This window comes from Carassius carassius, chromosome 2 (assembly GCF_963082965.1).
Source record: "Carassius carassius chromosome 2, fCarCar2.1, whole genome shotgun sequence".
NCBI lineage: Eukaryota > Metazoa > Chordata > Actinopteri > Cypriniformes > Cyprinidae > Carassius > Carassius carassius.
Genome location: NC_081756.1, coordinates 7,233,561 through 7,251,533, shown reverse-complemented (window position 1 = coordinate 7,251,533; position 17,973 = coordinate 7,233,561). Strand labels below are relative to the sequence as shown.

Below are 17,973 nucleotides of genomic sequence, written 5' to 3'. Positions count from 1 at the left end.
TGTATGATCACAGTGAGAAACCAAGAAATTCTGTATCCTCTCTGTAAGATTCACTAATTTGCCTCATTTGGATATTAAATACTTCAATCCTAAAGAGAATTAGCTTGGCTGTTCGACTTCATCGAGATGGCTCTTGATGAATTAAATAACAAGCTACTTCAGCTCTTTTCCAAAACCTAGTGAGCTGCCTACATAGACTCTCAGCGTGAAGGCTGTTCAGAAAGGTAGGAGGCATGATTGCATTGCCTTCTTTTGCTGAAGATGCAGAGAAAAAATGCACTGCGTAATCCATTACAGCATGCATACATGCATTATTTTAAAAATAGATTATGCTGTTATTGCTTGCATGCAAAAATAGATTATGCTAGATTATGCTATGAATTATTGTTTAGCAGTACGCAATTATGCATACTGCTAGCAGCAGCAAAATCATGGGTTCGATTCCCAGGGAATGCATGAATTGATCAATCTAATCAGAAATTATTTTTTTATACAATATTTGCATGCTACTAAATTGAAATCAATATCTAAACTCTATTAAAAAATCAATTGTGATTAAAAAAGCAAGGAAGTTCACTAGGTTTGGGTTGCAGAGCCAATATAACACAGGCAATAATACAATTAATAAAAATAAAAAAACAAGACAAAAGATTGTTGATACAGGTCTTGAAAAAAAAAAAGCTGTTGTTACAAAGTCCATTGGTTATTGGCCAACCAGTGGCCTTAAAAATAACTGAGCTTTACCCACAGTGCAACGGGCAGGCCAGTACGCTGAAGAAGTCACTTCCAGGGCCAAATAACTGCTTTCATTATTTAACGTAAGAACATTTTTAATAAGAATATAAAACCTTGTTTTTGACAGTACGAATGGAGAAGACAAAAAGAAACCTCTGTGAGTGGGAGTGGCGGGGTCATTATCTCTTGGGGGGCATTTTGCTGGTGTAAAAGTCTCTGCAGGTCTGGCAGCAGCGTTGGTACCAGCGCATGTCCAGGCACAGGTTCTTCTCTCGAATCACCCTGCAGTAAACCGCCCACTGATCCCCAGTGCACTTGTACGTCAATGCAGCTGCCAGAAATGACAGAAGGACAGGACACGGCATTTCATAGATTCAATTAATCGACACAATCCCTGACAACATGCATCAACATCCCTCCAGACACGCAGGCTCATCTAGAAGATGCTAATGTTGCTGTTACACTATTAAAAAAGCTTGAACATTGAAACTGAACATTCAGGGACATATAATGATACATCATGATTTGATTTGATCATAAAATACAGTACACTGCTTAAGTCTTACCCAGTCTCGGGGAGGTGATGGTGTTCACATTGACTTTCACATTGCACATCCCAAGATGACACTGTCTGTACGCGGAGGGCTTCAGGACTGCTGGGCAATCACTGCCATGGCGACCAGTCACTTTGTGCATGCACTGGACCACTCGGGACTGCAAGCCCCGCCCACAGGATGATGAGCACTGCAATCAACCAATGACCAGGGCTGAATTTCCCAAAAGCTTCGTAAGCCTAAGAAGTTCATAAAAACGATCGTATGACTGATCTTAATATTATGGTCTGTCTCCCAAAAGCATCGTAACTTAAGTAGCACATCGTAGATCTAAGAGTGCTCTGGAGTAATCGTAAAGCCCTAAATGCATCGTAAGAAGACAGATTTATGCGGTAACCTGCAGGATAATCAGCAGATTACACCTTTAACTTGATTCAAGTGCAATGGGATTATAATATAAGGATTTGATTGTGCTTTATTGTACACTTTATAACTCGTTTTCTTTATTTTTTTATTAATTTATAAATGAATTAATTAAAAAAGGGCAGAAAAAAATTAGAAATACACATTTAAATTAAATGACTGGAAAAAAAAGAAGAAAAAAAAAAGAAGAAAAGAAGAAATGTAGGAAATGCTTCAAAGACTGGGGGGGAAATATTTCAATGACTTGCTGAAGTGCCCGAAAACCAGCTGTGTTGGACCCGGAAATAACATCTCTCTCTCTCTCGTTCTATCTATACTGTAGATAAATAAATACATTTAAATAAAATTATGCATTTAGCAGACGCTTTTATCCAAAGCGACTTACAGTGCATTCAGGCTAACAATTTTTACCTAACATAATATATAAGTATATAAAGTATATTATATATTATTATGTAAAGTATAATATTATAGGCTATAATATAATATAATATTGTATTGTATTATAGTTATTATATCCAAGTTGTCTGTCTGGAATGCAGCATTAGTTTAACGTCAATAAACGATCGTGTACTATAATTAAGAGGCATTCTATAAGGTGACATTTCAGCACTTGATAAACGGATACCGACTCCTAAGTAGCACTTAAAGCAACGTGCGATTGCTTTATGTGCATTGTTGGGAAACACACGTGAAACAATAACGAACGATCGTAAAATTACTCGTAGAAAATGTTCTAAAGCACGAAGATGAATCGTTTTCGGCAAACCCGGCCCTGATCACAACAGATTAAAACATTTCCCACATCAGACCTCATTTTACTCATAAAATACAGACTCTACTCAATACTTCAACACAGCTCCTTTCTACTTCAACTGCAATGTTTTTGTGATAGATTTCAAATCAGGAATAAAATCTGATAGCAAAGGAATAATCGTCACTTTAACATCCAACCATCTTCCCAAACTTGTAATGTAAAGCAGCAGTATTGTAATTTTACAGTCATAATGTAAAAAAAAAAGTATCATTATATTGTTTTATATAATTATTTTATTTTACAGTGAAATATCACAAAAGCATATATATAAATATATATATATGGGTCAAAGACGTTAAGATGTCCGCATCAAAAGAAATGTACAAAAGTGATTTTGTGTCCATAGAAAGCACATTAAATGTAAGTAAGATGTCTACTTTTAAGGTTTCAAATACGTTTTTGGAGAATAAAATGTTAAAATTTGGTTGAAATAATGTTACATTGTCATTCAGTGTAACACAATATTTATGCAAAAATTCAAACAACATGCTTATTCTTACGTGTACATATTAAAATATCTAAAAGAATAATGGAGCATAATAAATTTTATTGTGTTTCAAATTAGTAAAAAAATTCTTACTGCCAAATGGGCAAAACCATAGTGGCAAATGTTAAAAATGTTAAATTACAACTCATTAGTATTTGGGGTGAAAGTAATTAGTCTTTTAATATGTCATAAATTGATTTTTGTTGTAAATATGCCTGACAAGATTGTTACACTGAATTACATTTTACTGGGTGTCTTCTGTAAATCAGGGGAAAATGTATGATATTTATTTCTTGCTCAGAAAAACAAAAACAAAATTGCAATTAAATAAAACAGAATTTTTTTTGCATTTTTGGGGGGGAAAAACTACAACAGTTTAAAGCAGTATTACACTTTTTTTATGCTTATATATATATATATATATTTTTTATTTTTTATTTTTTTTTTTATGTAGCAATAATAATAATAATAATTAGTTTTATTATAATTATTATAATTATTATTATTATTGACATTTTGGCTAAAATGTGCAGCCCTACAAACAAGCACAGCAAACCTGAAAATTTTAAAATCACAATTGCAAAAAAAAAATCACACTTGATTGCTTATTTAGCTCAAATCGTGCCATAAACATATTTTGGTAACACTTTAGTATAGGGTCCATTTCTCACTAATAACAAGTTGCTTATTAGCATGCCTATTATTAACATATTGGCTGTTTATTAGTGCTTATAAAGTATGTATAATGCATGGCATCCATAATTCTACCCAATACCCTTAACTTAACAACTACCTTATAAACTATTAATAAGCAGTAAATTATAAGTTAATTGAGGCAAAAATCATAGTAAATGGTTAGTTAATAGTGAGAATTGGACGTTAAAATAAAGTGTGACCCATATTTTTTTCAGGCTGGTCAGTCTAATGCAGGTTTATTCAACAGCAAGCAGAGGCAACTAGCAATTTTAAATATAAAAACAGGACTAATAATGAGTGTTATCATTTCTTACATAAATTTTTACAGGAGTTGGACATTCCCTCTGCTTACAATGTGGCAAAACTCAACAATTGATGGCAAACATAATTTTAGAATAAACTGAAAAATAATTACTTTAATAATATGAAATTAAAAGATTTTACATTACAAAAAAGTCATTAAATAAACCAGCAAACAACACAAAGATTTGTTCATACATTTAAATAAATAACAAAACAATCATTAAAAGAATCAAAATAAAAAAGCATTTTTATGCATGGAGTCAAAGGGCTCCGTCTCTGTCTTTGAACCTGTGCTAGTGTTTGTATTACAGACAGTGAACTTTCATAGTCTCCTAATGAGCAGCACTGTCTCAGTTTTCTCTTTTCTGTTCAGAAACAATAACTTTTCACAAGCTTCGCCTACTTTACATTGTGTGCTGTAAGAGCTCAACAACTCTCAAACGTCTTCGGCTCCCGCTTGACATTTCTGCTCACAAAGAGTTTAGGAATCTGATGTTTTCAAGCAAACCACATACTGGACAGTAAATAAAGATGAGAGACTCCATATCATCAATAAACTGCAACTGCATCCAAATCAGAGATTATAAATGAATTGAAATCTGAAAGCCACTGAAGTTTTGAAATAGCACAGAATATGAATTGATAAGAGCATATTAAAACTGGCCAAAAAAAATGTAACGTACAAACACATGCAAGACTCTGCTCACGGCAAACCAACTGAATTAGATTTCCAGTGGAAGACAGCAGGAGGAAATGGTTCTTGAATAATGTGTCGTTCTGCTTCCATGTGGGACGAGTAGGAGTTATAATGTCAGCGAAATTAAATAAGCATATCTCTGTGACAATCTAATACATTTTAATAGACTTATAGTTTGACAGGGAGGGAACAAATTCAGTTATTTCATCACTGGCTGAGGAGAGCTGGGAGCAGACAGCATGATAAAATGATAAACACAAAATACATTGACCTGATTATGACACAGATGAATAGTCCTCAGTACGATGCAGTCAAAATACAGTCTAGATCAGGGGATTAAATATATTCTTTATATATATATATATATATATATATATAAATATATATATATATATATATATATATAGAGAGAGAGAGAGAGAGAGAGAGAGAGAGAGAGCATTGCATATTAACAAGCTTATAGATCCATAATGCATTTCTATAATTATATTTTATATATATATACAGACCATTACGGACTACAAGCCCCCATCACGGACCTGTGACAACAACACCTCTCTGCTGAACGAGCTAAACTCCTTCTTCGCTCGCTTTGAGCAACAAAACAGCACCACTGCACAGAAAACTCCACCTCCTCCGGCGACCAGGTGATGACGCTGACCTCAGACAGCATGAGGAGATCCTTCAGCAGGATCAATGCACGCAAAGCTCCGGGTCCTGACAACATCCCTGGGCGTGTACTGAAAGACTGTGCAGCAGAACTTACTGATGTCTTCACAGACATTTTCAACATCTCACTGAGTCAGGCTGTTGTTCCCACATGTTTCAAAACTACCACCATTATTCCAGTTCCGAAGAAGCCATCTCCATCCTGCTTCAATGACTACCGTCCTGTTGCACTTACCCCCATCCTCATGAAGTGCTTTGAACGGCTAGTCATGCACCACATCAAGTCTGCCCTCCCCCCTCCCTGGACCCCTTCCAGTTTGCATATCGGTCCAACCGGTCGACCGATGATGCCATCTCCACTACCCTCCACTCAGCATTCACACATCTGGACAAAAAGGACTCATATGTCACAATGCTGTTCATAGACTTCAGTTCAGCATTCAACACAATCATCCCTCAACACCTCATTTACAAACTGATTCAGCTGGGGCTCAACACTTCGCTGTGCAACTGGCTGTTGGACTTTCTGACTGGAAGACCTCAGGCAGTACAGGTCGGCAGCAACACATCCAGCACCATCACACTGAACACTGGGGCCCCCCAAGGATGTGTGCTGAGCCCCCTCCTCTTCACTCTGCTGACCCATGACTGCACACCTTCACACAACTCCAACCTCTTTATTTATGACATGACTGTGGTGGGTCTCATTAGCAACAAAGATGAGACAAACTACAGGAGTGAGGTGAGCCGCCTGGCCAAGTGGTGCAGTGACAACAATCTCTCTCTGAATGTGGAGAAGACAAAGGAGATTGTTGTAGACTTCAGGAGAGCACACACTCAGCACGTTCCTCTGACCATCAACGGTGTGACTGTGGAGAGAGTGAGCAGCACCAAGTTCCTGTGTGTGCACATCACAGAGGACCTCTCCTGGACTGAAAACACCGCAGCACTGGCCAAGAAATCACAACAGCGTCTCTACTTCCTCCGCAAACTGAGGAGAGCCAGAGCCCCGGCCCCCATCATGTACACCTTCTACAGAGGCACCATCGAGAGCATCCTGACGAGCTGCATCACTGTGTGGTATGGTGCCTGCAACGCGTCCTGCCGAAAGACTCAGCAACGCATAGTGAGAGCAACTGAGAAGATCATTGGTGTCTCTCTCCCCTCCCTCCAGGACATTTATGGAACACGTCTCACCCGCAAAGCCCTCTGCATCACAGGTGATCCCACTCACCCATCACACAGCTTCTTCAGCCTGCTACCATCAGGGAGGAGACTGCGGAGTCTCCAGGCCAGGACCAGCAGACTGAAGGACAGCTTCATCCACCAGGCTGTCAGGAAGCTGAACTCCCTCCCGAACCTGCCCCCCCCTCCCCTCTTCTGCCCCAGGCACCACTAAACTATGAAGCCCCCCCCACCCCCCCCACCCCCACACACACACACACACACTAATTATATGATGGCATGCACTAGTCACTTTGTGCAGCATTGGTCTGCTCACTACCTCATTCAGCATGGAACTGACGTCATTACACTACCTCATCAGTCAGTTAAATAAAATAACTGCTCTTGAGCCCTTTGTCACTTGTCACTTTAATCAGACTTAATAAGATATTTTTAATAAGGGATTTTTTGTGGACTAAAAATCTTTTATCTGCACTATTGTTCACTTCATTGATTTGCACTATATCTGTCATTTGCCATGCGCTGCTTTATTTAACTTTATTTTTAATTTTATTACATGCCTTTTTTTTACATTCCCTTATTGTATAGTTGTATCTACATTTTATATTTGATCTAGATTTTTTAGGCTTTAATGTTAATGTTATCTGTATGCACCGGGGTCTGAGAGTAACGCAATTTCGATTCTCTGTATGTATGTACTGTACATGTGGAAATTGACAATAAAGCAGACTTGAACTTGAACTTGGAGAAACAAAGCTGTCGGCTGCCATGGCTGCAGACGAAACAAACCAAAATTGTTTAGCGAAGTGGCAAAAGGTGCATGAAAGCAATATACTTCCCTGCCTCTGAGGAACCCAAACTCCTTTCAACGACGCACAGTATTTCACATTTACAGGGGATGACGGGCTATTGGAAATGAAATCAGCGTGGCAGGTTAGCATTGATCTCAGCGCTGCCCGTCGCCAGAGTCTAGTTAATAACTTTAGTCAGGGAAAGTGTGAGTGGAGCCGTTCTCAACACTACATGCACTGTGAATGAGAAGAGACGTCGCATGCTTCAACCCAAAAACATCTAATCTGCTGATCAAAGCCCCGAATCACAGTCTATGACTCCCTCTACCCTTGACTCCCTCAAGACAGGACCATGTTTGATTTGAGCTAATGAATATGACAGAGCTCTTTAACATCTGGTGTATGAAGATAAATACAGAAATCCCGAAAGCCCCGAGTCCTTTCCTCGTGTTAACATAATACAGCATTTTAAAATGACTGTGGAAACTATTGAAATGATTTTTAGAAATGCTGCATTACCACAACAGTGGTCTAGAATGACTAAATAGGTTGGACTGGATTTTGGTTAATATTAAAGTGGGCTGGTTAGTTTTAATGGGATAGTTAAAATAAAAAGTAATAATTTATTAACTCTCATGCCGTTCCAAACCTGTATGACTTTGTGTTGTAACTGTTAACTAAAACTATTAAAAATAAAGCAAAAAATTAATTAATTTTGTTACTTAACATTAAATCAAACAGTTAAAACTAGAAAGAAATATTTAAAATGGTAAAAAACATAAATGCAAATTAGAAATGTTGACATGGCAACTAATGAAATAAAATAAGTTCAAGTTAAGGGTAATAAGGGCAATTTAAAAATAAAATCTTAACATTTTTTTTTTTTTTTTTTTTTTTTACTTTTTTTGCAATAAAAATGTCTGAAATGTCTGAATGTTTTTGTTGTCCACGCAAATCCAAATTTTTCTTACTCAGTAATTGCTAGTACATTTCACAACAATTACAAATGAACAAATTGAATTAAACATTACATTTTAGAAAGTATTTTTTGCACAACATCAACAATCTTTATTTTGGAAAATATATGTATTAAAATATTTTTTTTACAGTGGACACAATGGAAGTCAATGGGGTCCAGTGTTGTTTTGTATTTTGTAGAAGAGAAATTCATACTGGTTTGTGAGTAAATCATGACAGGATGCTCATTTTTGGCTGAACTGTCTTTTTAATGCTAACCAATAGCTTGCATGGTGTAGGTCACGATGGACAAGACAAGTCATTTCAGAGGTTCTTACATTTAAATGAAAGATTATGAAAATATTTTTCACCTTTGAAATAACATTTTGGTGATTTCATGTTCCCTGAATTCTATTATCTGGATGCCCATTAGTGGCTGACATGATGGAGACACCAAATGCACTGAAACTAACACAAGAGAAGAGCACTCCAAACACAGACAGATCCTAGCCGGTTACGATCTCTTATCCCATTCACAAATAAAATATGTAATATGTCATTTTGTACCAAAACACACAATGTGTTCAACATAATTGAAAAGGGGTGACATCTATCCACAGCCTGGATGAAAGCAGAGAAGCCACAGCACAGAAAAAGAGCCTAATTCTCCTCAGCTAAATAGGCTATTTCTATTCAGTGGAAGAATTTCACACAAGCCGCGTCAGTCATATGAATGGATGTTCATACTCATGCGTTAATGAGTGTAAATCCACCGGCTGTAATATTCAGCAAGGGTTCATTAATGTAAAAAAAAAAAAAAAAAATGGCAGGATGGATTTTTTACAATACAATATTTTGTTCAGACTGAAGTCAACAACTTGCAACAAACACAACTAAAATATAAGTGTGGAATACCCATAATCCCTTGTGTCTGAATAATCTACAATCTCTGTTAGGATAATTAGCTTCATATTTAGTTGGGAATTTGGCTTTTAACTAATCTTACAGTACTTAATCTGTCAGTATAATAGTTTTAAAAGTGTAATGAATGACTTTAAGTCTCCCATGATAAATGTAGCAATAAACATGCTAAATTATTTAAGTAGCACTGATCCTTAAGTATAAAGGTGAGAGCAAAACTATTATGATCTATATAAAATATAAAAAGTTAATAAATCAGTAAATAGTAATGTATGTACATATATATATATATATATATATATATATATATATATATATATATTCAACTGTATTTAATCATACTGCAGTCATTAAAAAAACAAACTGAAATAAAATATAAATCACATGAAGATCATGAATGAAAAATTTAAATATAAACATAGAAATGTTGCCTTGGCGAACCAATTGAAATAAAATGTAAGTTGCCGTATTAAAACTATTAAAAAATAAATGGAAACTAAAGTATATATATATATATATATATATATATATATATATATATATATATATATATATATATATATATATACACACACACACACATTGAAATGACAAAAACACATAACAAAAATACTAAAACTAAAATAATAACTGAAAATATAGAAATAAAAGCTTCTTATATAAATAACAAATTAACAAATTTAAGTTGAAATGCTAGTTAAGTTCAAATAAATGAAAGCTAAATAGAAATAAAATAAAAGTATATACCAAATATTTAAATAAAATCGAATTATATTAATTATAACAAAATATTAATAAATAATATGATATATAAACAGTATTATTATAACACCAGGAACTACGTAGCTCGTCTTTTCTGCAGATCACTGAATGAAAAGAAGCAGGTCTACAGAGGGAACATCTGCTCTTTACATAAATGCATGACACATGCACAAATATCAGATGCTTTCTGCACCAATGTCTCACTAATGGGAGAATCTATTTTCCTCTAATTTGCCCCCAAAATGATATGGCCGACTTCACAAACAAATGTCGCAGAGGCTTGTATAGTGAATACTGAGAGCCCTGGACGTGAGTCGAATCCAGCAGTAAACCACAACAGGCCATGCAATGATATTAGCATATTCTTCAAGGCATTGATAAAACACAAAAGACACATAAATGTGAAAATAAGGTGTGAAATTGAGATCAGACACACCTTCACTAAAGATCAGTCTCACCATGAGGTCCGACCGCAAACCTTCAAACGTCTCGTTGAGCCTTTGTCTCAAATGCCTCCAACATCTCCAATTAGTTAGGAGTCTTGAAGATTATCTATAAATCGAATTGAAATACTGCTGCAAAAAAAAAGCACACTGAGCATGCATCTCGGCAAAACTGAGACCAAACGTTAGGTGACACGAAACAGAAGTTGCAGATGAGTTTACTAACCTTATTGTAGCACATTTAAGTTCTGCTGTATTAGTCTGTCATTTTGAATGAAATTAGAAAGTTCATTCACTATTTCTCCTCTACCTGAACCCAAAGCCTCGTAGAAATGTCCAAAGTGATTTAGATTTTTATTTCCCATTCTCCAAATAACAACATTGATTATGTTGTAATTGTTGTATCTTGTACTCTATACTGAAAATGTGTTTCATCCTCCAATTGGTCAAAACCTATAAAAGTCAAACAAAAGCAAATTTAAGGGAAACAGGTCAATTTAGCTCAAAGGGAATCATTTAAGATTTTAAAGGGAATTTGAACAGAATCACTGTTTCACGGCTGATCACTGAGACGCCCTGCGATTCACTGAACGAGCCGTTTAACATCAAATCTGCGCTGGATATTAATATCCAAAGAATAGTGAAAACACTATTAATTAAGACAGTAATAAGATCGGCAGTTTAAGACATTAACTTGTAAGCACAAAACACAAGATACTTCTCTTTTCAATATGAACAAGACTTCATTAGATAAATCTAAGACATAAACTAATCTAACACATAAACGCACGCACTCACACATTCACACAAGTTGCAGGAAGATGGAAAGTTAGGGAAAGATGAGTTTAAGAGAATGGAAACGTGGAATCCCAAGTTTACAGCAATACGTAAAATTGCATAGACATGAACAGCCAATCACTTAATTAACCCTCGCATTGAGTTCCTCAGTGAGGTTAAAATTATATTAGATACGCCAGTACAGATGTCTGGAGGTACATTGCCTGTGTAAAGTTGTCGTTTAAAGGGGTTTCCCAATGTCGCTGATTGGCTGGAAGTTCAGTAGTCGCTGAAGTGACGTCTTGGGAAGCCCGTGGTTGGGTGTTGGCTGAAGACGCGGAGTTGTGTGGCTGGTTGAAGTTGAACGGGCTCTCGAGGTCAGACACGGCGTTACAAAACTTAACTCAGAACACGAAACTCTCAAACGGAAAAGAAAAGAAGTAAAGTTTTACGACACTAGGTGGTGTTTCTTCTCATCGTGGCTAAGTAGCAGCAGGCGTGCAGGCCGAAGCACGCTGGAATCGCGCTCAAAGAACAGTGATGACTAGAAGCATGGCTAAAAGCTAAAGCTAAGAAGCAAAGCTACAAGCTAAAAGCAGACATGACTAATAGCAAAAGCTTAACAAAAGCTAAAAGCTAAAAAGATTTTATGGTGTCCTAAGTATTTAAACTGGCCTGTTAGCCACACCTCAAATGTTGTCTTGACCAATCAGATATTGTCTTGGCTCGGGGGTATCATAAATCATGTTATCTTATCAAGCATGTGGTCCGAATTTTCCCGCTCTTGCAGGGTCTAATTTTGGACATGATTCCTATAACAAGAATATGATACATTTGACAAATAACTGATGGTCATGACTGTTTCAAGCAAGCAGATTCAAACACATACACACTAAACATGAATATGTATCCTTAAGCTATCCAATAGTTATTAAAAGACATACACAATAAGTGATTATAACATGATAGTCAAATGTGTGGGTTACATATAAATGAATATGGAGTGAAGCGATGGACTGATATTCATTTATAAGTCTTTTTGAGTCCATTTTGGTCTATATATATGTAGAAAAGACAGTTTCTGTGTCATTCTCTTGACCAAGATTTCTGTGGAGACCAGAGGTTCAAACCCCCCCCCCCCCCCCCCCCTTAGGAATTTCAGTCTGGTTCTGCAGGGGGAAGTCAATCCAAAGGATCTTGTGTAGTACTCTCATGGGTTTACATGTGATGTCTGGCGTTGCATCTCAATTACTTGCCCTAAATTTGACAATCTCTTCTCTGAATTGAAATTGTCAATAATTGTTGTAATGGTGTTAATGTCGAAAGCTGTTCTGTGAAAGAGTTGGTTGGTTGGTTAACTTGTTTCTGACTTGTGGCACTAGGACTGATTTATGACCTCCGGTTGCCTTCCTGAGGAATTTGGCTCATGTTTCAACCACAGTCCTGATCGACTCTTTTATTTGTCTGATTCAGGTCAGATCTGCTACACAATGCACATGCCGCTATTTCAGCGCTTGACCCTTATAATTGCTGATTGAAGCTATAATACTGCATATATGAGTACAATATTTTTTTGACAAAATGCATTACTTGGTCCTGATTTTGCATGGTCAAAACAACATTCTAGCGATGCTAAAAAAAAAAGCACACTTGTTCACTCATAGAGAGAACAAATATTAATCTTCGTATACAAGTCAGGAACTACATTATTGTAGTGTAAGCCATATGATATTGGCTATAAATGACCCTGTACTCGAGATATGAACATGGACTAATGAAAAACCCATATTCCCAAAACAAAAACTTCTAGTCCGTCCACCAGAGACACTAAAGCATGAGACGCAGCACTATGATAATGGCGTGTCCACTCTGAGGTGGAGAGAGCTCATTACTGAGCAGCACGAACCTCAGGAGAAACAGAGGAAAAGACAGATGGAGATCAGATGGAGATCTACAGGCGACCCTGGGCCGCAGCGGTCAGCTCCACCGTGGTGGCAGCAAGGTAACCGCTGACAGCCCACATGCATCACATGTGACAGCGTGCAAACTCTGATTCAGCTGAAGATCTGTGGAGGCGTGCAGAGCGCTCTCTCACCGACCTAATGTCTGCCTGTCGGCTTTCATTTGACTCAGGGTGCAGTCTGATGCATCACAGCTGTGTTGTGCAGAGAAATAGTAAGTTAAGCTCAGTTGATTGCATTTGTGACTTAATGTTGATGACCACAAAAATATATTTTCATTCATCCCTTTTTTTAAGCAAAATTAGAGCTTATAATGAGAAACTTTTAAATGGAAATCAACGGGGCCAGTTTGTGGATATGTTGTTTATGTAAAAATGTGTGTTATTTGTGATGCAAAACTCCCTAAATCACACACGCACACGTTTACATATATATAAACGCTGCTCAAGAAACATTTCTTATTATTCATCAATATTGAAAACAGTTGTGCTGCTTCATATGCTTGTGGAAACTGCAATACATCTTTTTTTATGGAAATTCTGTAACATTATAAATTGCTTTACTGTCAGTTTTGATCTAATTAATGTCGCTTTTCTGAATAAAAGTATGAACTTCTTTTAGACAATCTTACTGACCCCAAACTCACTTCTATATATCGGCTTCTGATTATTTGGTCATCCTACCTTGGACCATTCACCGGTCTTCCACTCGTAACATTTGGAGTGATCCTCACACATCTCCACCTCTGCAGGACGAGACACGGGATCACAGAGACCCTGAGGATTGGTGCAGGTCACGGTCCTCTTCCTGCTGCCGCGACCACATTCAGAGGAACACTGGGACAGACAACGACAAAGAGAATTCAGAAGATAACACCAGGAAAATAAGTGAGCAATTGGGTGCAAAGAAGGATGGAGATAAATAAAGACATAAGCAAGAGTGTTGGTAATTAGAACAGGCTTCCTGTTGAGTCTCACTTCTCTCCGCTGACTAAACCTACTCTAATGAAGTGCTCACAACATCAGCATCAAGATCTGAAATGAGACCTAGAGACTCAAAAACAACCACAGTGCCCTCCATAGGCCAGGACAAACCCCACAGGCACAAGTGCACACATCCTCTTACACACCCTCACATGGTCCAGTAGTACAGGATGTGTCTCATGAAAGGAACTATATCTTTATAGTGTACACTTTTTAAGGCACGTCATCTTCTTGTGTTAGTCAAAGCTCATTGCACCAGAAAATGCTGTGATTTAAGTACTGTGATTTATTTCTTACATTTCGACATATTTTTTTACCCTCTGCTGCTGTACCTTTAAAAACTTCTGTAACTGATGTAAACCTAAATGTCATATAATAAGAGGCCATTGACACAGAAGGTGTTTTTGCATTCTGATGTGGTGCTTTTCCATAATTTTCTACTCAAACCTGATGTTAAATGGATGTCTTTGACCACTGTGCCTATGTTAAAAGAAGTTCAGCTCAAAAAATAGCATTTTAAGACCTTTTTTTCCTTTCCACTGCCCTGCATCTTGCATTTTCTGTGTAAACAAATTTATTACAGTGTAATAAATAGTGATGAATTCTGAATTTCGATAGCATTTATGGCACAAATTTGCCTTTTTATGCATCTGGCAGATGCTGTCATCCAAAAAGACTTATGATGCATTCAAGACAAAACTTTCTTGTTTTCCCTGTGAATCAAAGTCATGACCATGGCAGTGATAACGCCATGCTCTGCTGTTTGAGTTAAATGAATTTTAAAGGGATACTCTATTCAATAGATGACTTTATTCAATAATAACTTTGTCAACAGTCTCCTCTGTGTCTCTCCACATCACTCAAACTGCCTACGCTCTTCTACATGTATTTCTGCTTTGATTTGAAAGAAAACAGCGCATCCTTGTGGCACGGCTGACACCGAATAGCATATGCAATTTCAAGCCAGAAAGGTCAACTTTATTCTTTTTTTTTCACTGCTCTGCGTTTCATGTTTCCTGTGTGAACAGTTAAATGTGAAAAATTCCATATTTGCATTTTCCAATAAATGTAATGGAGTATTTTTTTGTGAATGTTAACAGCCATTCACACAGAACATGCTCTAACATTTCTGTCACGGTGTTATTTTATTATCATTAGTCTGTAAAGATGCACTAGGTGGATATAGTTGACCATTGCACCAATCTCACTGTATTTTCAGCATCTAATGGCATCAGGGCTACATTTTTATTTGCATTTATTTTAATTATAATACTCACTATCACAAAAACATTTTTTTCAACTTGTCCATTCTTTTCTATAATAAAAAAACAAAACATTCGCGACAGCATTTGTTGCATAATACTGATTACCAGAAAAGAACATTTAAACTCATCCTAACTTTTCCAAGCTTTAGGTGTGGCTTACAATGATAGTGAATAGAGCATAGATCACAGAAATGTGAAGTTTATAATTTTATAAAATGCTTACATTAATTCTTCTGTTATAACTTGATCTTTAAAGCTTTGTAAATGTAAATTTTCAAAGTTTTTAGGGTTTTGGTGTTCATGGCTTATGTTATCATGGTGACAGTTGTAAAAGTGTATATATAACTGGCATCCCATACTCAGAATTTGTGCTCTGCATTTAAGCCATTCAAGTGCACACACACACAGCGTGAGCGCACATCTTCTGTGCATTTTCAAGAAGTAAGTCAAGTTAAAGTTGGTCAAAAAAGTTAGTGGGTTAGCTGCCTTGGCTCAAACCTTGGACCATTCGGAGGCCTCCCAGACATTGAGGCAGTGGCGTCCCTCGCAGTGCTGTACGCTGGCTGGTTTGGAGCTCAGACAGTACAGGTCTCTGGTGGGGATGTACGTGCCATTTTGCAGCTGGTACACACAGCCGACTTGCCTCTGCTGCAAGCCTCTGCCGCAGGTTTCTGAACACTGCGCCCAATCACCAGCGACCCACCTGAGAGGAGCAGAAACCCAGAGAAGACACTCATACAACATTCCTTTCAATATTCAGTGCATTAGTGAAAGAGATCTGTAGTCTGAAAATGAATGGGGTCTCCACTGAAACAATTTCTGACAGCGTTTGCATAATGTTACAATTTAACAAATAATTTTGTCAGGAAACATCATCAAATCTGGATGCTTTAATCGTCAGTTTACCGTATGACTGAATAAAGCAGATGATGATTTTAATGTCTTAAAATGAACTTGTGATTTACAAGTAAAAAATAGAGCCGTATTTATTAACTGCTTAAACAACACAAAGAAATCTACAGAAAGCTGTTCTGTCCCACACTCAGTCTTACAAGCACCAAATCGATTTTGCAGTTATGGACAGAAATAGAGGTGTGCAGTTTGATCAGACTTACATCTGGTAATAAAAAGGAGCGGGAAAAATCCCTGAGAAGTACATTGATGGAGTTACTTGGGCCTTATCCAGAGATCAGAATATCCACTTGGAATTGGACTTAATTGACTAAGAACACCCTATAAAACAGCCTATAAACCTGTGTTATTTTAGTGTTATTATATAGTATTTATTGATGTTTTGAATTAGATGTCATTTTGATATTTTCAGTTTTGCTAAAATGTAAGTAATGTCATTATGCGATTCTGTCTTTTAAAAATATATATATATATTTCTTTTAACCTTAACTTTTTTTTTGCTGTTTTAGTACTTATATTTTATTTATGACTTTTAACTTCTATATAGTACTTTTATTTTTTATATAAAAAATCAGTTAGTTGCAGAGAAAAAACTCAAAATTTTAATTTAAGTACCACCCCTGGGATACAGTCTTGCCACCCCTGTTGCCACCCCGTTTATAAATCAGACAATATTTTTTAAGTATATTTTATGTTCATAGCCTACACGTTGAAGGCAAAGGAGACCCGCACCAAACAGTGAGTTTAGAGGTAAGTTTGACACCAAGTCGAAAAAGTCCATAAGCAGACTGTTAACCCTACATCAACCACATTTTTACGTTATTTACACCCGAAATACTTTGTTGTCTCATCGAATTTTTCTATGATCGTCAGGTCAGATAAGGGTCTAACATTAGTCTAGCTCTTTGTTTGTGTTTAAACTACTGCTGTCAAAAAATTGGCATGCATCCACTTTGCCAGCATCTATGACTATCCAATTTTGAAAAATGGTCGACATACCAAATTAAACTGAGATATCTAAGCGGTGCCATAAGCTGGTGATGCACAAGCACTGCACGTTTATGCTAACTGAGAGATTGTCACATTAGCTGTGCTCAGCATTGAGAATGACCGTGCAAAAGCAGTTGACTTAAACAAGTTTGTTCAACGCTTTGCTAGCATTCATGGAAACCGCCGTCTGCAATGGGCTAGTTGCATATCTCCGCCATCTTGGATTTCCCGTCTTGCGAGTGTGTGCGTAGATATTTCCGGTTGTGCTAAACGTCAGTGCAGAGAACCGGAGAAGTCAAAATATTACCTTCTATATGTTTACAGAATTTATAATATCACTTCAAATGCAAATAAGATCTACACTGCTATTATTACTATACTATAAATGTTAACTGAGCCAGTGGATTTGAAACTTGTGTATGTTTGGGTCTGGTGAATGAATTAAATACACTATGTTCCCTACTGTTCACGAGATGAAAGTTGAACTCATGGTTTGTATACACAGCTACATAATGTATTTTTATCTTACCAAATATGTGAATGTACAAATTACTTATTTCTCGAAAATGTTTGCATTATTTTTTTTTTTTATGAAATATTTACCTCGTGAGACGTGGGCTGCGATTTATCTTCAGAAGTATCCAT

General features: G+C 36.7%; 1 protein-coding gene across 2 annotated transcripts in view; it reads right to left on the bottom strand.

The window, feature by feature from the left end:
• Nucleotides 1-805: 805 nt before the first annotated feature.
• LOC132101325 (A disintegrin and metalloproteinase with thrombospondin motifs 17-like) overlaps nt 806-17,973 on the bottom strand; it is a 121,396-nt gene continuing 104,228 nt past the window's right edge. For both annotated transcript variants that reach the window (XM_059506202.1, XM_059506213.1), the window contains 4 exons: nt 15,925-16,129; nt 13,862-14,014; nt 1,302-1,479; nt 806-1,066 (listed from right to left, as the gene is read on the bottom strand). In XM_059506202.1, the coding sequence (XP_059362185.1) occupies nt 915-1,066; nt 1,302-1,479; nt 13,862-14,014; nt 15,925-16,129 (688 nt within the window). In that variant the 3' untranslated portion in view covers nt 806-914. The remainder of the gene's footprint in view (nt 1,067-1,301; nt 1,480-13,861; nt 14,015-15,924; nt 16,130-17,973) is intronic.